This window comes from Zalophus californianus, chromosome 1 (genome assembly GCF_009762305.2).
Source record: "Zalophus californianus isolate mZalCal1 chromosome 1, mZalCal1.pri.v2, whole genome shotgun sequence".
Classification (NCBI taxonomy): domain Eukaryota; kingdom Metazoa; phylum Chordata; class Mammalia; order Carnivora; family Otariidae; genus Zalophus; species Zalophus californianus.
This window is the reverse complement of record NC_045595.1, coordinates 51,390,647-51,408,891: the sequence shown is the minus strand read 5'-3', so window position 1 is coordinate 51,408,891 and position 18,245 is coordinate 51,390,647. Positions and strand designations below refer to the sequence as shown.

Below are 18,245 nucleotides of genomic sequence, written 5' to 3'. Positions count from 1 at the left end.
CCCTTACCCTCCCCCTCCCTGTCCCAGTCCCTCGGGGGCACCACACCTATTTTGAGGGGCAGGTGCAGGGGACTGGAACAGGAACACCGGGTCTGTTTCCCTGCCTGTCAACTGGGGCCACCTCCCTATAACTGCCTCCTTTCTCTTCACTGTCTGCTCTTGCTTTGCCCTTTCTCTACCCCTTCATCCCCGCCCCCATCAGTCTCCTGAGCCCTTTTGAGGGCCTAATTCCCTTTGGGGCACTGAGGGAAAGGGGGGTGAGCGGGAATGGGGAGAAAGAGCCCAAGATCCCCAAGGGAGCTCCCAGAACTGGTCTCAAACTCCAAAAGACGACTGGGTGGAACCCGCCAGAATCTGACATCACACAGACCTGGATTCGAATTCTATTTTTCCTCTGACCAACTGCTGATTTTGAACCCTTCAGCTCTCAGGGCCTCAGTTGTCCCCTCTGTGAAATGGGGGCTCCAGCAGAGAGGAGGGGAGGGAAGAGTCCAGAAGAGGATCTGACCTGAACTAGGGGATTCCTCCTCAACCACCGCGCCCCTTCCCCAGCCCGGGAGCGCAGCGGAGCCTTCCAGTCACTCGTCCCCCCGCCGCAGGCTCCTCCTCCACTGACATCAGAGCCGCAGGCGGGCGGAGGGGGCCAGCAGAGCCCGAGCCGAGCCCCAGCGAGAGAGCGGGCGGGCGAGCCAGGAGCGGAGCGGCGGCGGACGGCAACCGACAGCCAGAGCTCCGCGCCAGCCACCTCGGGCCTCCCAGCCAGCCCCGCGGCGGGGCAGCCGCAGGTACAGCCCAGGCGCCGCCCCGCCTGTGCTCCGGGGCGCGGAGGAGGGGTGGCCAGACGCCCTCAGTAGCTCGTTGGATACCCTCACCCAAGGATGGGAGTGGGTGCCCGGACGGGCTGGGCTCTGGATAGGCAGGGAGAGGCAAGGCAGGGCCTTTCTCTCCAACGTCGGCCCGAGGCCCAGCAGGTGCCGGGCGGCTGTGGGGGAACTGAGTGTGTACTAGAGGAAGGTGGGGAGGGTGTGTGTGTGTGTGTGTGTGTGTGTGTGTGTGCGTGTGCGTGTGTGTGTGTGTGCGTGTGTGCGCGCGCGCGCGCGCGCGCCTGTGATCGACTGGGCCTGAATATGGACGGACTTGGCATTTGGAGCTATAGATATGTGGGGGCTGTGTTGGGTTGTGCTAATGTCTTAGCACAGGCATGTGGATCAGATATGGAGTTGCATGTAAGGGTATATTTATGGGTGGGGGTGTCTGGGAATCTGTTTTTGTTGCAGATGTGTGTCCAAGTGTTGTGCATGCTGGTATCTGGCTCAAGAGTAGTAAGAGTTGAGGCTATACGATTGTGTATTGAAGATGTTTGAAGTTAGGTGTGTAAGGAGTTGGGGTGCGGTTTGGAGCACAGGAGTTTCTAAGGTGTATAGAAACAGGATGAAGGGTATGAGTGAATCTGGGATGTCCAGTACATAGCTGAGGAATGTGTGTGTGTGTGTGTGTGCAGATGTGTGTTTTGGGGGGGTGTAAGAGGGATCCGTGGGAGGGATGTTTGGGTGTGAGGATGTCTGGGGGGAGTGTGTATGTGGACATGTGTGCTGATGTCTGGGTTTACATGTATGATCGGGTGTTGGGGTATCTGGGTATGGAATGTACTGAATCTTGGGGCAGGTATTTTTGTTCAGAGGTGTGGGTGGAGCTTGGTGTGTCCGGGTGTGTCTGTGGACCTGTGAGGGTTGCATTTGCCAAGCCTCCAGGTGGGTTTTAAAACTCTGCCTTGAGAGCTTACCATCATGTCTCCTTTCCTAAAAGTTTCTGCCCCTGGGATAGGTGGTCAGGCCCCTCCAGAGAACCAGGTCCCATCCAAGGAGTGGGATCTCACACCAGGGACTCTAGTCAGGACACCATCCCTCATTCTCCCACAGAGGAAACAGAAAGGGAAAGTCCCTTCCTTGAGGTCACACAGCATGCTGGGCTCTGAATGGGCCCCAGTCTGGCTGCAAATTGGAAAGACAAGCTGAGAGTGGCCCCATCAAAGTCCTTTGTCCTCAGCAAGCTTAGCTGGACCCCAGCCAGTCATCATTTGGGCAAAGATGGACCCAGTCCCTATCCATTGCCAACCTCAGTCTCCCCATTGTCCATCTGATAAATGGGGAGAGAACTCCCACCCTCCGGCTGACAGAGGTCTCAATGGAGAAAGGTACCAGCTAGATCAGGGTCAGAAGAAGCCCATTTCTCAGGCTTCTGGGACCCAAACAGGGAGCCAGGAGGGAGAGGGGGGTAATAGGAGGCCTGGGGAGCTCCAGCTGTGGCTGTTGTTGCTGTGGTAACAGTGCAGAAGGAGCTATTTAAAAACGTGGCTGAGATATTGCTGGAAGCCCAGGCTGCCGGAAACCTGATTTCCGAGAGGCTGGGTGGGAGAAGAAAGAGGAAGGAGAGGAGACACCCCAGCAATTCCCAGGGTGGGGCTGAGACATTGCTGGTTCTGGGGATAGGGGGACCCTCCAGGACCCTGTGCTTCTACAAGCTGCTCTGGGGTCTTCTCTGCTGTCCTCCTGGGGGTCAGTGTCCACCTGAGTGTTTGGATTTGGAGAGGGAGAAACTGGGAGGTAAGCTGAATAAATTAGTGAACGAATGTCTAGGCATGAGGACTTGTGGGAGAAACAAATGACTGGTGAATGAATGAATTTGCTGAATAATTTTGTCAAATGAATGAACCAAGGAATGAATAAATGCAGGCTGAATGACTGAATGGGGCCTCAGTTCCCGAAGTTCCAACATAGAAGGCTGGGCCCCACTGAGTCTTTTCCCTCCATTCCCCTTCTCAGGAGCCCTGGCTGTGGCCAGGGGGCAGTGGGCCATGCGGGGGGCAGTGGACGGCCCCAGCTGGAAGCAGGTGGAGGACATTAGGGACATTTACGACTTCCGTGATGTTCTGGGAACGTGAGTCTCAGGGCAGGCAAGCGGGGGCGGTGGGGGGGGGCTGTCTGAGCTAGGGGGTGGGTTGGGAAGGTCTTCATTCTTGGGCCTGGCTGGCTGGGGAGGCTGAGTCCAGGGTGGTACTTCCTCTGGTCAGTTGATCATCGCTTCCTGTTTCCTATAGTCCCAGCCCCGTGGCAGCCTTGCCATGGCCCAGTCTGGCCCATGTTTTCACTTCTGGCTGACAGTGGGTAGAACAGACACTGCTCTTGGCTACAGCTCTGGGTTCCTGTGAAGAGAACGAAGTAAGGGAGAAGGAAGGAGCCAGTTTTTCCAATTTTTGGCCAAGAGCTGGGGGTTTTGGCCTAGGTTAGGAACTGAAGCTGGGCATGGTTCTTTTCTCAGTGGTGGGAATCCAGAAATAACCCAAACCTGATTTCTGCCCCTCAAGTCGGTCCTAAACATGTGAGGGAAACACACCCAGGGAAAATGACAAGAGGGTATATGATGTGCTCCCGTTAAAGTCAGGAATGAGGACTTTGTAGAGCCCAGAATGGTGGCTTCTGCCTGGGGAAACCTTTCTGGAGAAGCGGGTATTTGAGCTAGGGACTGAAGGATAAGCAGAAATGCACTTGTCAGAGAGGGAGAAGGGCATTCCAGGCAGAAGGAAGAGCATAAGCAAAGGCTGAGAAGCAGGTTATGTGTGGAAAGAGGATAAGAATGATAGAGCTTATTATAATCAGAGACTGGGGAAGAGTGCAAGAAGTGGCTGAGAAGAGAGAGCAGGTCATGTAAGGCCTTGAAAGCCGAGTTATGGAGGCTGGACTTTGTCTCACGAGCCATAGGAAGACATTTAAGACATTTTCGCAGGCTTGCAATTGAGGATGGTCACTCTGGCCAAAGCGTGGAGGGTAAATTGGAGAGGGACAAGACTGGAAACCAGCAATGAGGCTACCAGAGTCACTAGGGTTTTTTTTGTGTTTTTTTTTTCCAAGATTTTATTTATTTATTTGAGAGAGAGAGCACAAGTCAGGGGAGAGGCAGAGGGAGAAGTAGGCTCCCCGTGGAGCAGGGAGCCTGACATGGGGCTCGACCCTGGGACCCCGAGATCACGACCTGAGCCAAAGGGAGATGCCCAACTGACTGAGCCATGCAGGCGCCCCCACAGTCACTAGTTATTCTGATGATTGAGATTTTACCACAAGAGATGGTTTTGACATATGACTTCCTCTTATCCCAGAGAAAGCAAGAAGTCCTAGAAAAATACTCCAGTATATCCTCCTTATCAGTGAACTCTAGTGCAAATGAGTTTGCTCTTTTCTAAGAGCTTGTTGTAAAATATTGCTTCTCAAATTTCAGTGAGCATAGATTACCTGAAGAGCTTGTTAAAATGCAGATTCTGACTTAGTGGGTCTGGGGTTGAGACCTGAGATTCTGCACTCATAAAAAAGTTCCCAGGTGATGCTGATGGTTCTTCAAGGATATAAAAGGTGTTTATAAACCATGACTCAAATTGACTGTAGCAGAAAAAGAAATGAATCAGTTGTGCATAAATCAATAAGCTGAGGGGGCGCCTGGGTGGCTCAGTCGTTAAGCGTCTGCCTTCGGCTCGGGTCATGATCCCAGGGTCCTGGGATCGAGCCCCACATCGGGCTCCCTGCTCGGCGGGAAGCCTGCTTCTCCCTCTCCCACTCCTGCTTGTGTTCCTGCTCTGGCTGTCTCTGTTTCTGTCAGATGAATAAATAAAACCTTAAAAAAAAAAATCAATAAGCTGAGGGCATAAACGTCAGGCATGGCTGGATTCAGAGACTCACATGTTGTTATCAGGAAATTGTCATCAGGAATTTCTTAGCTCTGATTTCCTTTGTGTTACCTTCGTTCTCAAGCAGGCTCTTCTCAAGTGGTGGCAAAGATAACCATCATTAGCTCCAGGCTCCCATCTTACCAGCTTGGTAGAAAAAAGCTGCTCATTCTTTTTTTTTTTTTTTTAAGATTTTATTTATATATTTATCTGAGAGAGAGAATGAGATAGAGCATGAGAGGGGAGAGGGTCAGAGGGAGAAGCAGACTCCCCGCTGAGTGGGGAGCCCAATGCGGGACTCGATGCGGGACTCGATCCCGGGACTCCAAGATCATGACCTGAGCCGAAGGCAGTCGTTTAACTAACTGAGCCACCCAGGCGCCCAAAAAGCTGCTCATTATCAAAGTGCCAGTAACCTGGCTTGCATCACAGGACCCAATTACTGTAGCCAGGGATAGGCTACTCTGATTGGCCAGACCTGGGTCATGTGACCACCGCGCGGCCGGGGTCGGGAGTGGGTGGGTGGGTGGAAGAGTGATGGAGGGAGGCTCATCCCACATCCTTGGTTCACAGGTGGTCACCTAACCCTTAGGGGTATGGAGGAGGGGCTGAAGGGAAGCTAAGGTTCCAGTTCCCCAGCTCATGAATCCCCTCTCTCTGCAGGGGGGCCTTCTCAGAGGTAATCCTGGCAGAAGATAAGAGAACTCACAAGCTGGTGGCCATCAAATGCATCGCCAAGAAGGCTCTGGAGGGCAAGGAGGGCAGCATGGAGAATGAGATCGCTGTCCTGCATAAGTGCGTGGGCCACCTTGTTTCTGCCTGGGTTGACCCTGCCTTGACTCCTCCCATTCTCTTCCTACCTCTGCTTTGTGCTTTGGGCAAATCGTTTAACTTGTGAGCCTCAAATTGCTCATTTATAAAATGGGGTAATAATCTCCACTTGGTAGGGTTGTGGAGAACATTAGAGGTTCCTTTATCTCCTGTGTCTAGTGCAGCAGTTAACATGACAGATGTGACTGAAAGGCCACTGCTTATTTACAGTGGTTTAATCTGTTCAGTCAGATCTAAAAGCCAATCCTTGAGCATGGCTTGAAGCAATGTATCTCAACTGGTGCGATCGTAGACCTACCTCAAGTTCCCCCCTATATATTAAAGCCACTCAGGAAGTTAAAAAATGCCTGTCTCATGACCCTCTGATTAAATAACCAACTAGTCTATGATTAGCTCATACTGATGTGAAACCTGCTGCCCTCACTGGAAAGCTTATAGAGAACCTTCACTTCCATCCTCTCTCCTGAGCTTTCCAACCACCCTGGGCAGGGATGAAATGATAATTTCCACTACTGGGTGGGGGAGGGGACTGAGGCCCAGAGAGGGTAAGGGATTCGCCCAAGGTCACACAGCAACTTTGTGGCAGAGCCATGGCTTCTGTCAAGCTCAGTCACCATCATTGGTTCATTTATTGAGCATTCACCGTGTACCAGGCATTATACCAAGATTCTTACCTGCATTTTCTCACGTGATCCTCACCTCAACTCTTTGAGGGAAGTACTGAGGGAAGTCATTGGCTTCATATTATAGATGAGGAAACTGAGGCTTAATATTCAATGAATAAGTGAGCACTTACTCTACACCAGGTGTGGGAGGAACAATGGTAAGATAAAGCCCCTGGTCTCCTGGAGCTGGTGTTCTGGTGGCAGAGGCTGACGGACTTATAAACACAGAAACACTTGAAAAGCGTGTATTGATCAGTGCCGCAAGGTAAAAAGACTTGCCTCCAACAGCACGCACTAGAGGCAGGTGAGACCCAGTCAGATGGGTCCGATGCTAGGGCCCAGTGTTTGTTTACAATCTCTGTGCTCTCCTACCTTCCATTACATCATAATAAATTGTGGTAAATCAGCTTTTCCTTTTGGGACCCAGAACTCTGGTTTGTCCTGCCCAGGTCTGCAGTGGTGGTCTTTCGAGGTGAGGGTAGCAAAGTGGCTGAGCTGTCCTCAGCTCTGAACTACCTCATTTCTCCTCTCAGGATCAAGCACCCCAACATTGTAGCCCTGGATGACATCTATGAGAGTGGGGGTCACCTCTACCTCATCATGCAGCTGTGAGTGGCCCCACCCCTTGCTCACACCTCCCCCTGCTGCCCCTCCCTAGCCTCTGTGGCCAGACTGTCCTGTCCCCGGCTGCAGGGTGTCCGGCGGGGAACTGTTTGACCGCATTGTGGAGAAAGGCTTCTACACGGAGCGGGACGCCAGCCGCCTCATCTTCCAGGTGCTAGATGCCGTCAAGTACCTGCACGACCTGGGCATCGTACACCGAGACCTCAAGGTGGGGTACGAGGGTGTGTGGTGAGCTGGGGTGCCGGGTGGGGCCTCCGCAAACCCCTGACTGTATGACCTGGGGCAACTCTTACCCCTTCCCTGAGCTTTGGCTTCCCTTCTGCAAAATGCACCCTGTAAAGCCTAAACTGCCTCCTCCCCTTCCAGTTTGGACACTTAAATGGATACAAAGGTGAACAGAGCTGGTATTTTTGTCCAAATAACGGCTAGGTCTTTTTCTCATAATAAAAGTCCCCCTTGCTCTTCGTAGAAAACTTGGAGGGGACAGCAAAACATAAAGAAGGAAGCCAGAAACCCCTGAAATCCTACACCTCAGAGACTATGATGGATTCACATTTTGTAGTACATCTCCTCCGGTCTAGAAAAGCGCTGGGGTGAGACAGATCTGGGCTTGAATTCCGTCCCTACTACTCCCTAACTGTAGGTTCTCAGGCAAGTCACTTTGCCTCTCAAGGCATCAGTTTTCCCATCTGTAAAGTGGGATTATTCAGATCGGCCTGACAGGGATGTGGTAAGGAAGAAATGAAATCAAGCACTAGCACAGGATCTGGCACACAGTAGGTGCTCAAAAATTATTCAGGGCTCACAATATAAACCTGAGGTTTATAGAAAATTCCCTCTCACATTCCCGAGGCCCTTGTCCTTTCTGGTACTTTTAACCTCCTTGAGAACTTCCTTGAGCTTCATGTGCCTTCAACACAGTGGCTTTTGGGAGGCTCAGTTTTTGAGGGGTGCTTGGGGAGGCAGATGGTTCTGCCAGCGTCTGGCCATCTCTGCCTCTTCCTTTCCCTCCCCCTTCCAAGCCAGAGAACCTGTTGTACTACAGCCTGGATGAGGACTCCAAGATCATGATCTCTGACTTTGGGCTCTCCAAGATGGAGGACCCCGGCAGTGTGCTCTCCACAGCCTGTGGAACCCCAGGATATGTGGGTATGGAGCATCCTGGGCTGGGGCCATGTGTAGGGGAGGAATTGGGAGCTACAGGGCAGAGATTTGTCACCACCATGTCCCTTTCCCTCCATAGCCCCCGAGGTCCTGGCCCAGAAGCCCTACAGCAAGGCAGTGGATTGCTGGTCCATTGGGGTCATTGCCTACATTCTGTGAGTGGGGGCTTGGCCATTGGGGCATGTGGCTCCAGTGTTCTCCTCTCCCCTACTTTGCTCTCTTCCTCCTCTCTGCTATTTCTTCTTTCCTGCCGCCTATGTTTATATCTAGCAATTAATGAGTAAGATTACTTCATTCAATATATACTATGTTTCTGGCATTATGCTAAGCACTGGGGATTTAGCAGAGAACAAAACAAAGTGCCTGCCCTCAGGGAGCAAAAACTCTAGTAGGGGAGATAGATAATAAACAAGTAAATACATCTATAAAATAATGTCAGGTATTAAAATACTATGAAGAAAAATCAAGCAGGGTAGGGAGATGGGGATGGATGCCATTTTAGATAAGGTCAGGAAAGTCCTTTCTTAGGAGGTGACACTTGAACAGCCTCCTGAATGAAGTGAGGGAGCCAGACATTCGAGGTGTGGGGGAAGAATGGTTTAGGCAGAAGGACCAGCAAGTGCAAAGGCCCTGAGGAAGGAAAGATGGTAGAAAATTAAGAAACAGAAAGGCCAGTGTAGCTGGACAGGAATGAAAAAAATCAGAGAGGGGCAGATATCCCCTCTTTGTAAAAGGGGGAACTCCTTCCTGTGGGTGCTGCCTGACCGAAGACTGCCCCAAAGCTCCTTCCTGGAGCCAATGGGTGCACTGAAAGTGGATATGAGGATGAGTTTCTCCCTGCCCAGGCTCTGCGGTTACCCCCCCTTCTATGACGAGAATGATGCCAAACTCTTTGAACAGATTTTGAAGGCCGAGTACGAGTTTGACTCTCCTTACTGGGACGACATCTCTGACTCTGGTATTTGAGGCTTTGCCTTCTTCCCCTGGGCCCTACCTCTGGTGCCTTTCACATCTGTTTTGGGGTCTCTTCACTGCCTGCCTTTGGTCAGATTCCCCAGCCCCAAGCTAAGAGCTGTTTTCCAGACCAGACACCCAACCCCAGGTGCTTCCCTCTGCCTGGCCCCCGGTCTGAGAAGCTTGTAGGCCTGCATTCATTCACCTTCAAAAATAGTATTTTTGAAAATACCTCACCCATTTGACTTCCTAATGCCTCAAACACCACCATGAAGGTTCTCATCTGTCCTTTTGTGCCTCCTATTAGGAGGCAAACCTATGAAGCCATTATCAGTCACTTACACATCAGTGTGAATACACTGAGTAGAATCTTCTTTAAGAACAAGTTTTTCATACGGGAAAAAGGAGAGAGCTGGAAGGCTGCGGTGGGGGGGTGCTTAGAGAAAGAGTACAAGGGGGATCGGGTGCCGCATGGACAGATCTGGCCTCTTGTCTTGCTTAAATGCCAGGCCAGACCTGAGGGGGTGGGTTTTGTCTTAGGGGTGTCCACAGGCACCACCATGCTGTTTCTGTCTTTGCTCTTGCCTTGGGGGTTCAGCCAAAGACTTCATCCGGCACTTGATGGAGAAGGATCCTGAAAAGAGGTTCACCTGTGAACAGGCCTTGCAGCACCCATGGTGAGAGCTCCCACAAGCTGCAAGCTGGGGTGGGGTCTGGGGCCCTCAAGGCTGCCTCTGCCTTCACAGACAACCCTCCACACACCCCCATCCTAGGATTGCAGGAGATACGGCTCTAGATAAGAATATTCACCAGTCGGTGAGCGAGCAGATCAAGAAGAATTTTGCCAAGAGCAAGTGGAAGGTGAGCCCACGTTCCTAATCCTGGGTCCCAGCCTCCCTAGGCGTCCTTCCCAGCCCACTCCAGACCTCAGCTCCCACAGCACCTAGCATCAAGTCAAGCACACAGTAACTGCTCAGGGATGCTTACTAAAGAAACTCATTCATTCAACACTCCCTGACACCTACTCTATCCCAGTGAGAGTCCCTGACCTCCAAGGCTAGAGGGAGAACAGTATAACTCAGAGACATCTACTCCAATCTACGGGGTCCTGGAAGGATGCTGATGGCCTGACAGACCTATCAGACTCGATAGCTGAGTAGGAATTAGCCAGGTACAGCAGAATCATGTCTGCAGCAGAGGGAACTGGCATGCAGAGGGCCAGAGGCAAGAGAGAGAGAATGTGGCCATTCAGGGAGGTGCACGTGCTCAGTAAGCCCGGATGGACTGGAGGGGTTGCGGGGCAGGAGCCCAGACTGGAAATGCAGGTAGAGGCCTCAAGTGCCACAGTGGAGAACGGACTCAGTCCTGAAGATACTGGCGAGCCCCAGAAAGATTTTCAGCAGTAACCTGCCTTCCAGAAAGGGCTCTCAGGGTGCAGAGAGAGCCATGGACTCACGCCTGGGAGGCTGTAGCAGAGATGTGGGCAGGAGATGGTGAGGGCTTGGACCAGAGAACAGTGGATGGCTCAGGAGTCCTTTAGGAGGTAGAACTGACAAGTGATGGTAGAAGAGATGTTGGCAGAGAGAGATGTCAAGGGCTAGCCCAAGATTTTGGTTGGGGAAATGGTGAATGGTGGTACTATCATTGAGATGGGGATCCCAGGGGTACACACTTGGGGGGGGTGATTCTGGTTTTGGACATGGTGAATTTGAGGTATGTGCCGGACACCTTGGTGGATATGTGAAGTAGAGAATGATACACAAAGGTACGTGGGCAAGTTATTCAACCTCCCTGTGCCTGTTTTCTCCTGTGGCAATGGTGACACTAACAGAGCCCACCTCAAAGACCTCTGTGAAGATTAAATGAATTGCTAAATAAAGTGCTTAGAACAGTGCCTGACACATGCTGCTATATTGTTTGCGATCAATTAATTATAAAGGGTTATAATATATACTTGTTCATATACACATATTTTATATATATGCATGTATGTGTGTGTAAATATATAATATGGCTGAGTGTCATTTAATAAAGACTTGTAGAGGTTTCAGGGGCTTTAGTGGATCAACCACTAACACCTGAAGGAAAAATAACAAAACCAGTGCAAGAATTCCACCACTAGACCCTGTCACATGATCTCCCCCTTCTCCCCACAGCAAGCTTTCAATGCCACGGCTGTGGTGCGGCACATGAGGAAGCTCCAGCTGGGCACCAGCCAGGAGGGGCAGGGACCGACGGCGAGCCACGGGGAGCTGCTGACACCAGCAGCTGGGGGTGAGGACCAGTGCTCTATGCAAGGGCGTGAGTGGTCCATGAAGAGGCATCCAGGCTGGAGTGGAGGGTCTGCGCCTATGGCCAACTCTGTTCTCTCTCCTCATGCAGGGCCAGCAGCTGGCTGCTGCTGTCGAGACGGCTGCGCGGAGCCGGGTCCGGGACTGTCCCCTGCGCTGCCTCCACAGCTCTAGGGCCCCAGATCCAGGGTCCAAACCCTTCGCGTGGGAGGGGTTGGGGCACCCTGCTCCCCATCCCTCCCTGAATTGGAGAGTTACCCTGCCCCGCCGCCTACCCACCCCTTTCCCTATCACTCCTCTGCTGCATTTTCCATACAAATGTTTCTATTTTATTGTTCTTTCTTGTAATAAAGGGAAGAGATAAAAACATAGGTAGCTCTGTCTCTCCAGGGAATCCCCACCCCACACTGCTGTGCAAACTACTTAATTTGAGTGCACCTGGCCCCTGAGGTAGTTGCAGGATGCCCCCTTCCCAACACAAAACTGGATGGGGGGAGAGGTATTTGGGGAACCCCTTTGTCCAGTGCCCCCCACGTAGCCTTCTGGGTCTGTAGATCTCCTGCGCTTTGCTGGTGGCTCCTGAGCCTGGTGGGGTTGGCACAGGTCAGCACTGAACAGTACCTGGGGGCAGCAGGGAGGACACTCTTGGGGGTCAGGGTACACAGAGTCAGGGCTGGTGGGGCTGGTGGCAGTGTGGAGAGCTACAAGAGTTCACGGGGAGCAGGGTCAGGGCAAGGAGCGCCCACTAGAGTCAGGGCTGGGGTGGGTGAAGAGTCCTGGAGGACCACCTGGAATGGCAGTGCTGGTGGAGGAGTCAACTGGGTCAGGGCTGGGGGAGGAGTCCTAAGGGGTCTGGGTGGGAGGAGGAGGAGGAAGAGAAGCTTCAGTACACTTACTGCTTGGGCCCAGCCAGCATAAGGTCCCCACAGGCTCCGGAAAAAGCTTCCTACACCAGAGTGATAAGGTGAAATTAATTGGCCCTCCTACTCCCTATCCACAGGAGTGGGATTTTATGGAGAGGTGTGAAAAGTTTCTACCACCTCAGCCCACTCCCAGCTCCAGTGTCCCACTCTCTCCTTACCCAGTTCCCTGTTAGCCTGCGGGCTTGGACCCTTGGCCTGGGACGTGGTGGGGTGCCAGCTGTAGTCACGCTGGGCAATCTGCCACATGTGGACATCCACGGGCACGGCCTGGGGCTTGTCTAGGGCCATCAAGCAGATGCAGTCAGCCACCTTTGAAAGAAAAAGAGTGAGCCACAGAGGAGGAATGGCAGGATCCAGCCAGCATCCTGCTTCTGGTCCCAAAGCTGGCTGTTTCCTTCTCTACTCCGAGGTTACTATTATTTTATATTCTCCATCAATATACACCATCTTGTAATAACTTTAAAAATAGCTATGATGAGATTTCTACTGTGTAAACACCCATGTGGGCCAGGTTCTCATCATAACCTGGGAAGAAGGCAGTACTATATCCATTCTGCAAACAAGAAAACAGGTTCCGAAAGGTGAAGTGACTTAGCCAAGGTTACATGGCTAGAAGAGGCAGAACCAAGATTCTCTGTTAGGCTGAAGTTCAGAGCCCATTAAAAAGGTTTTTAAACAAAAATCCATTTTTAATCTAGACAGAAGTATAAAGAAGAAAACAATAAATGCCCAATTCCCAATCATTTTACTGTTAGCAAACCTTGTTGATATTAAACAAAAACTTTTATAAGTACATATAATTTCAAGATAAGAACAACATGAAAAGGAAAAACATCTTTCCACTTGTCTTCCCATAGGTAACCACTATTAAGTTTCCTGTGGTTCCTCCTGGAAATTTTTGTACACATATAGCAGTGTATATGTGCACCTGAATAGCCTTTTTAAAAATGCACTCAAGGGACAAAGTCCTGTATACTCCTTCTGCACTTTGCATTTTCTCTAATAAAACATCTGCTTGTATCCTTTCTCTTCCTGCCCTGGCTCCAGAAGCCAAGCATGTAGCCAGCTCTCAGGCTTGCCTTGTCTCTTTCTCTGCTATTCTCCACATGGGTTGTAAGGGTAGCTCCTATCCCAATGGGACCTCACCTTGGTGCCCACCCCGGGCAAGGTGCAGAGGGCCTTGTGGGCCTCCTCGTAAGGGGCCTTGTGCAGCTGCCGCAGCCAGGGCAGCCCACCCTGTTCTTCTAGGATGGCTCGAGCACTGGCACTCACGTAGCGGGCACGGTACCCCAGGCCCAGCTTCCTGAGCTGAGCCTCTACCTCTGGCCCTGTTGGGAGTTGGGGAGAGTAGGGGTCAAGCATCTTCAAATACTTCTTGTCTTCAAGCTAATGTGTGAGCCCTCTGCCTCACAGGAATGCTTTCCCTAGGCACCTCTCTCCCACCTCATTGCCCTTTGGGAGATGCCAGGACACTTGTGCAAAAGTAAGGGTTAAAGCCTGGGTTCTGCCCCTCTACAAATGTTTTCTGAGTACCTACTACCCAGTGTTGGGCACTGGAGCAGGGACAAGAAGGACTTGCTGCCCTGGTGGAACTCCCCAGTTGAGTTCTTTAACCTTTCCGAAGTGCATTCACATCTATGATCTCAAATAATAACCATAATAACAATAGCTTCTATTATCAAGTGCTGGGTATCGTGTGGGGGCAAAGTGCTTTAGGTACATTATTACACTTTTCTCAAGGACCCTGACGACAGCACTATTATTTAGGGTAATAACTTGCTCGAGAAAGGACAGGGTGTAGATGGGATCTTGCACCCAGGTCTGGGAAACCAAAGCCCATGCTCTTAGACCCTTAGAGCACCCTGCCTCATGAATGCTTTACTCACCACTCAAACCCTTCTGAATAGAAACTGTTATTCCCATCCTACAAACAAGAGAAGCTTGGATAGGTAAATGAATTCTTTTGGTCTTATGACTACTAAACTGGGAGCTGAGACATAAGACTGGGTTTCTATTCCCCAACCCCCCCAAGATGGGGTTTCTAAGTACCAAAAACATTCTCTTTTCTCTAGCTGGCCTGTTTCCTTACTATGCAGTCCCTAAGCACGTCTCTTCGCTTTATTCTCACATCTGCCAACAGATATATTTGCCTCTATAAAATATTTGCCTTACAGGGCTGCTATGAAGAACACTAATGCTCTTGGATGCAAAATTTTTGGGTTCCCTTAGAGATGGCAACTTAAGTTTTCTGCATAATTCCTGTATGTCAAACACTGTCCTAGATGCAGTATGTGTATTTCTTTACTTCACCCTTGTGGCAGCTCTGATAGGTAGGTGCCATTATTATCTTGTTCCAGATGAAAAAACTGACACAGAGAGACTAAATAATGTGCTCAAGGTCATACAGCTAGATGTCAAGTGCCAAAGGTAGAATTCAGACCTAGGCAGTCTGTCTCCAGAATGAATGCTCTTAACCCCAAAGTACCATATACTATATATAGTGGGTTTTTTTTGTTTTGTTTTTTTTGATGAAGCACTGAACCCATGGGGTAAAAAGCAAAGACTAGTGAGCTGCTGACATTTTAGGGACAGACGGGGAGGATTTGGTGGGGCTGATCAGACCAGGCAAGTTGGTTCTGGAAGTGTTTGGGAAGGCAAGAAGCTTTGAGATGGGAGAGGGGACCAGGGGAGAAGTGAAGAGACCCTGAAAGCTATTGGAGGGTCTGAGGGCAGGGACCCACCTACTCACCAGCCAGAGCCTGCAGGCTGGGGAAGCCATGGTAGGTGACATCATCAAGCTGGATGAGCCGAGGTCCGAAGGCCTGACAGAGCCGTTCTACCATGCCAGTTATGCGAGCAATGTTGTTGTTGGAGGAACAGATGAAGGAGAAAAGGCACTCGATGGGGTCCTGTTGCAGGAGTCGCACACCTGGGGAAAGGTAGGGGATAGGATACAGACCTGCTGTCAGGAGTGGCCTCTTCTCACCCTCAGATCCTAGGCACCAAAGACCTAGAAGCATCCCAGGGGAATGATGGACAGTATTTTTAAAGAAAGCAACACCAGAACTCTCATTCCTCATAGAATCCATGAGGTCTGGGCTATCATTACATTTCACAGATAAAGAAGCCACAATGTAAACACTATGAGGATGGGGATTTGTGTCTGTTTTGTTCACTGCTATATCCAGTCACATAGCAGATGCTCTGTAAATATTTACAGACTGAATGACGTCACCTGCCCTAGGTCACACAGCCAGGATTTGGCCCAATATCCTTGTCACTACACTGTGGTAATCAGCAGAAGAATAATAATAGTAATAAATAATTAGTATGTGTCAGGCACTATTCTAAGCAAAACTTTACACGTTAAATTAACTACTTTAATCCTTGTAAAATTCTGATTTACGAATCCTTGTAAAATTCTGATATAATCCCCATTTTACAGATGGTGAAACTGTGTAATTTAACCAAATTACAAGAACTCCAACCCCTGCCCCAATCCTTGAACTCACCTTGGAATTTCTGAGCCACTTCTTGAAAGTGGGGGTCCACAGAACTCCAATGGTGATATAGTTGAGCCAGGCTGACATCCAGCTGGAAGTACTGGTGCACAGTCTTTAGCTCTTCTGGTGTAGGCCTGCCAACCCATCCCTTGTCGCCTCGGTACACAGTACAGTAGAGCTGCTCCTCAGTCTGGGTCAGTGTCCATACCTGGTTCGCCAGCACTCCAGTCCAGTGCGCAGGGTTTTGCTCCCTCCACCTGAGCCCCCAGGCACACAGCAGCCCTGGTACTCAGTTTTCTTTCTTGCACCCTTTGGGGCCCTCCCATCCTACAACAGCTTCATACACAAAACTGACTTAGGAAATGCCAAGTCATTTGATCCTCACAACAATACACTGGCTTTTTTTTTTTTTTTTTAAGTTAGCTCCATGTCCAGCGTGGAGCCCAACGTGGGGCTTGAACTCAGGACCCTGAGATCAAGACCTGAGCAGAGATCAAGAGTCGGATGCTTCCGACTCGGCCACCCAAGTACCCCTGCACTGCTTTTTTACCTCCACTTTATAAAGGGGGTAAACAAGCTCACCACCCGTGCCTCAATTTCCTCTTTTGTACCCTGTTTCTGCCATTACCCCCAACATTCCTTTACACTCCAGACCTGCAGTGTCGAGGGTCGAGGAGTCAGGGTCACTCACCGGAAGGACTGTCCGGAAGCCAGAACCAGGTCCAGGCGCAGCTCCGAGCGTGGACAGGGGATGGAGGCCCACAGGGCCGGGAAAGAAGCTAGAGTACGATGCCCCATGCTGCATAGCAGAAGGGAGCGAACAATTCCACGCCAGGCTCCGCCTCATAATGGCCCCGCCCACTCGGTACCAGATCTCCCTTAGCCAAAAGACCACGCCCACACAGACTACACAGCCCTTAAGGCCTCGCCCACCAAGCCCTTGTCCCCTAGTTTACTTAAGGCCCGCCCAGTTTCATTTAATTCTTCCACTCCCCGTAGGCCCCGCCCCTTACGGTCCGCAAGGGCACCTCCCCCTCCAATCCTCCGCCCTTCCTCTTTACGTATCTTCCCCAGCCCCCGCCTCCCGCGCGGCGCGCACCACTGCCCTCCGAGCTGCAGCGACTTTGGGAAGCGCGCGCAAATGCACTCTTCCGGCTTCTCCAGGGGCCGACCTCACTCTCCCCGGAAGTAGGACTCAGGCCTGGCTTATTGGATCCGGAGGTAGCCAATCCGCGAAGAAGTGAGAGGCGCCAATGAGAACAGGGTGGGGTGGTAGGTGGGCGGGCCTCTCTGAGGCGCCGCAGCGGTTGGCGCGCGCTGGGCTCGCTGCCCGCTCTCGGCCTCTCCTCTGGGGATGTCTGCACTCGGCACGCCAGGGTGTCCAATCCCCGCGCCCCGCGGACCGGCCGCAGAATGCGCTCTCGGGCCCCAATCCTTACGGCCTGATCTCCTCAGACCCTCGGGGTTCCTCAGGCTTGCCTGCCCGCAGAACCAAATCCTGTCCCTCACCGTCCTCAGAAAGCCTTTCTCCACCGAGCTTCTCCAGTCAGATATTCGCCCTCTTGACCGAGAATCGGACCCGAACACAGCTCGGGCCCCTGCGAGCCCCCGTGAGGCGTCTCCACAGCGTCTGTCGCCTGCGGATCCTGTCTTCGCACTCGCCGGCTGGGCCGCTCCGCTCCAGAAGGCCTCACCGAGCCTCGACTCCGCGGTCAGGCCTCAAGACTTCACTCCGTCAGAGGCCGGGCTCCTCGGACTGCCGCGGCCCGGCCGCCGCTGCGCTGCCCAGCTGCTCCCTTCAGTCTCGGGGCATTCCTTCAACAGCACTCCATCATCTCACACCCGTGCCCAGTGGGGCCTGTCTGGGCCGAGGAAAGATGTTTTAAGTAATTTTTCCCTTGTGGAGGAGCACAATCAGCAAGGAGCTAGGAGACAGGAACTTTATCTGGGCCACTTTTCACCTTGTAGAGCAGTGATTTGGGGTGACTGTGTCTGAATGAGTAGACTGCAGATTCCTCAGGGGCAAGATTTGCAGCTGATTTGTGTCCCACCCACAGTACCTAGTAGGGAGCACCAGGAGCATGGTTATCATATGGTGTTTTTGTCTGCTCCACTCAACAGCTGCAAGGCCCTTGAGCACCTACGTCCTGTGGCTGTCTCATCTCTAGGCGTGCCAGCCCACAGGTGCCTAGCACTTGGAAAGTATTCCTTCAGTAACTGAATCTGTAAAGGGGGTGCCAAAGTTGGGAATGAGTGAAAAGCAATCCTCTACATGCCTGCTCTGGCCCCAGTTAAACAGGTGAAGGTCACAGCTATAGAGACTCTGAAACACCTGGACTATCCTACTGGCAGAGGACTTGAAGCATCTGAAATTCATGAAGGGATGGGCAGTAGACTCTTCCTCCAGCAGTTCTGCATGCTGGCTAAAAAGCCAGCTTGGCAGACAAACACCTGAGTTCAAATCCTAGCTCTGCGACTTCCTAGTTGTGGAAATTTAGGCAAGTTAATTTTTCTTAACCTCAGTGTCCTTGTGGAGATACCCACTCTATTATTAACTTTCCCCAGAGTTATTGCAA

At 51.5% G+C, this 18,245-nt stretch overlaps 2 protein-coding genes across 10 annotated transcripts; one reads left to right on the top strand and one right to left on the bottom strand.

The window, feature by feature from the left end:
* Positions 1-394: 394 nt before the first annotated feature.
* Positions 395-11,561, top strand: CAMK1 (calcium/calmodulin dependent protein kinase I). 4 transcript variants are annotated; one of them, XM_027586751.2, is made up of 11 exons: positions 395-785; positions 2,823-2,937; positions 5,378-5,509; positions 6,744-6,818; positions 6,904-7,042; positions 7,857-7,983; positions 8,078-8,153; positions 8,844-8,956; positions 9,551-9,629; positions 9,726-9,813; positions 11,109-11,561. In XM_027586751.2, exons 2-11 carry the CDS (start codon positions 2,855-2,857, stop codon positions 11,415-11,417), a joined length of 1,221 nt encoding a protein of 406 aa, XP_027442552.1. In that variant the 5' UTR covers positions 395-785; positions 2,823-2,854; the 3' UTR covers positions 11,418-11,561. The 4 variants fall into 4 exon arrangements, with proteins under 4 accessions (XP_027442552.1, XP_027442554.1, XP_027442553.1 ...); XM_027586753.2 differs by lacking the exon at positions 2,823-2,937 and having other exon boundaries at positions 645-785; positions 11,109-11,226; positions 11,335-11,561; XM_027586752.2 differs by lacking the exon at positions 395-785 and adding an exon at positions 2,450-2,603.
* Positions 3,033-16,875, bottom strand: OGG1 (8-oxoguanine DNA glycosylase). Of its 6 annotated transcripts, none has more exons than XM_027586760.1 (7): positions 16,361-16,482; positions 15,679-15,926; positions 14,916-15,095; positions 13,313-13,494; positions 12,325-12,475; positions 12,140-12,189; positions 3,092-3,202 (listed from the first exon to the last, which is right to left on the bottom strand). In XM_027586760.1, exons 1-7 carry the CDS (start codon positions 16,465-16,467, stop codon positions 3,092-3,094), a joined length of 1,029 nt encoding a protein of 342 aa, XP_027442561.1. In that variant the 5' UTR covers positions 16,468-16,482. The 6 variants fall into 6 exon arrangements, with proteins under 6 accessions (XP_027442557.1, XP_027442561.1, XP_027442555.1 ...); XM_027586754.1 differs by lacking the exon at positions 3,092-3,202 and adding an exon at positions 11,550-11,864 and having other exon boundaries at positions 16,361-16,875; XM_027586755.1 differs by lacking the exon at positions 3,092-3,202 and adding an exon at positions 11,550-11,828 and having other exon boundaries at positions 16,361-16,875.
* Positions 16,876-18,245: the final 1,370 nt, after the last annotated feature.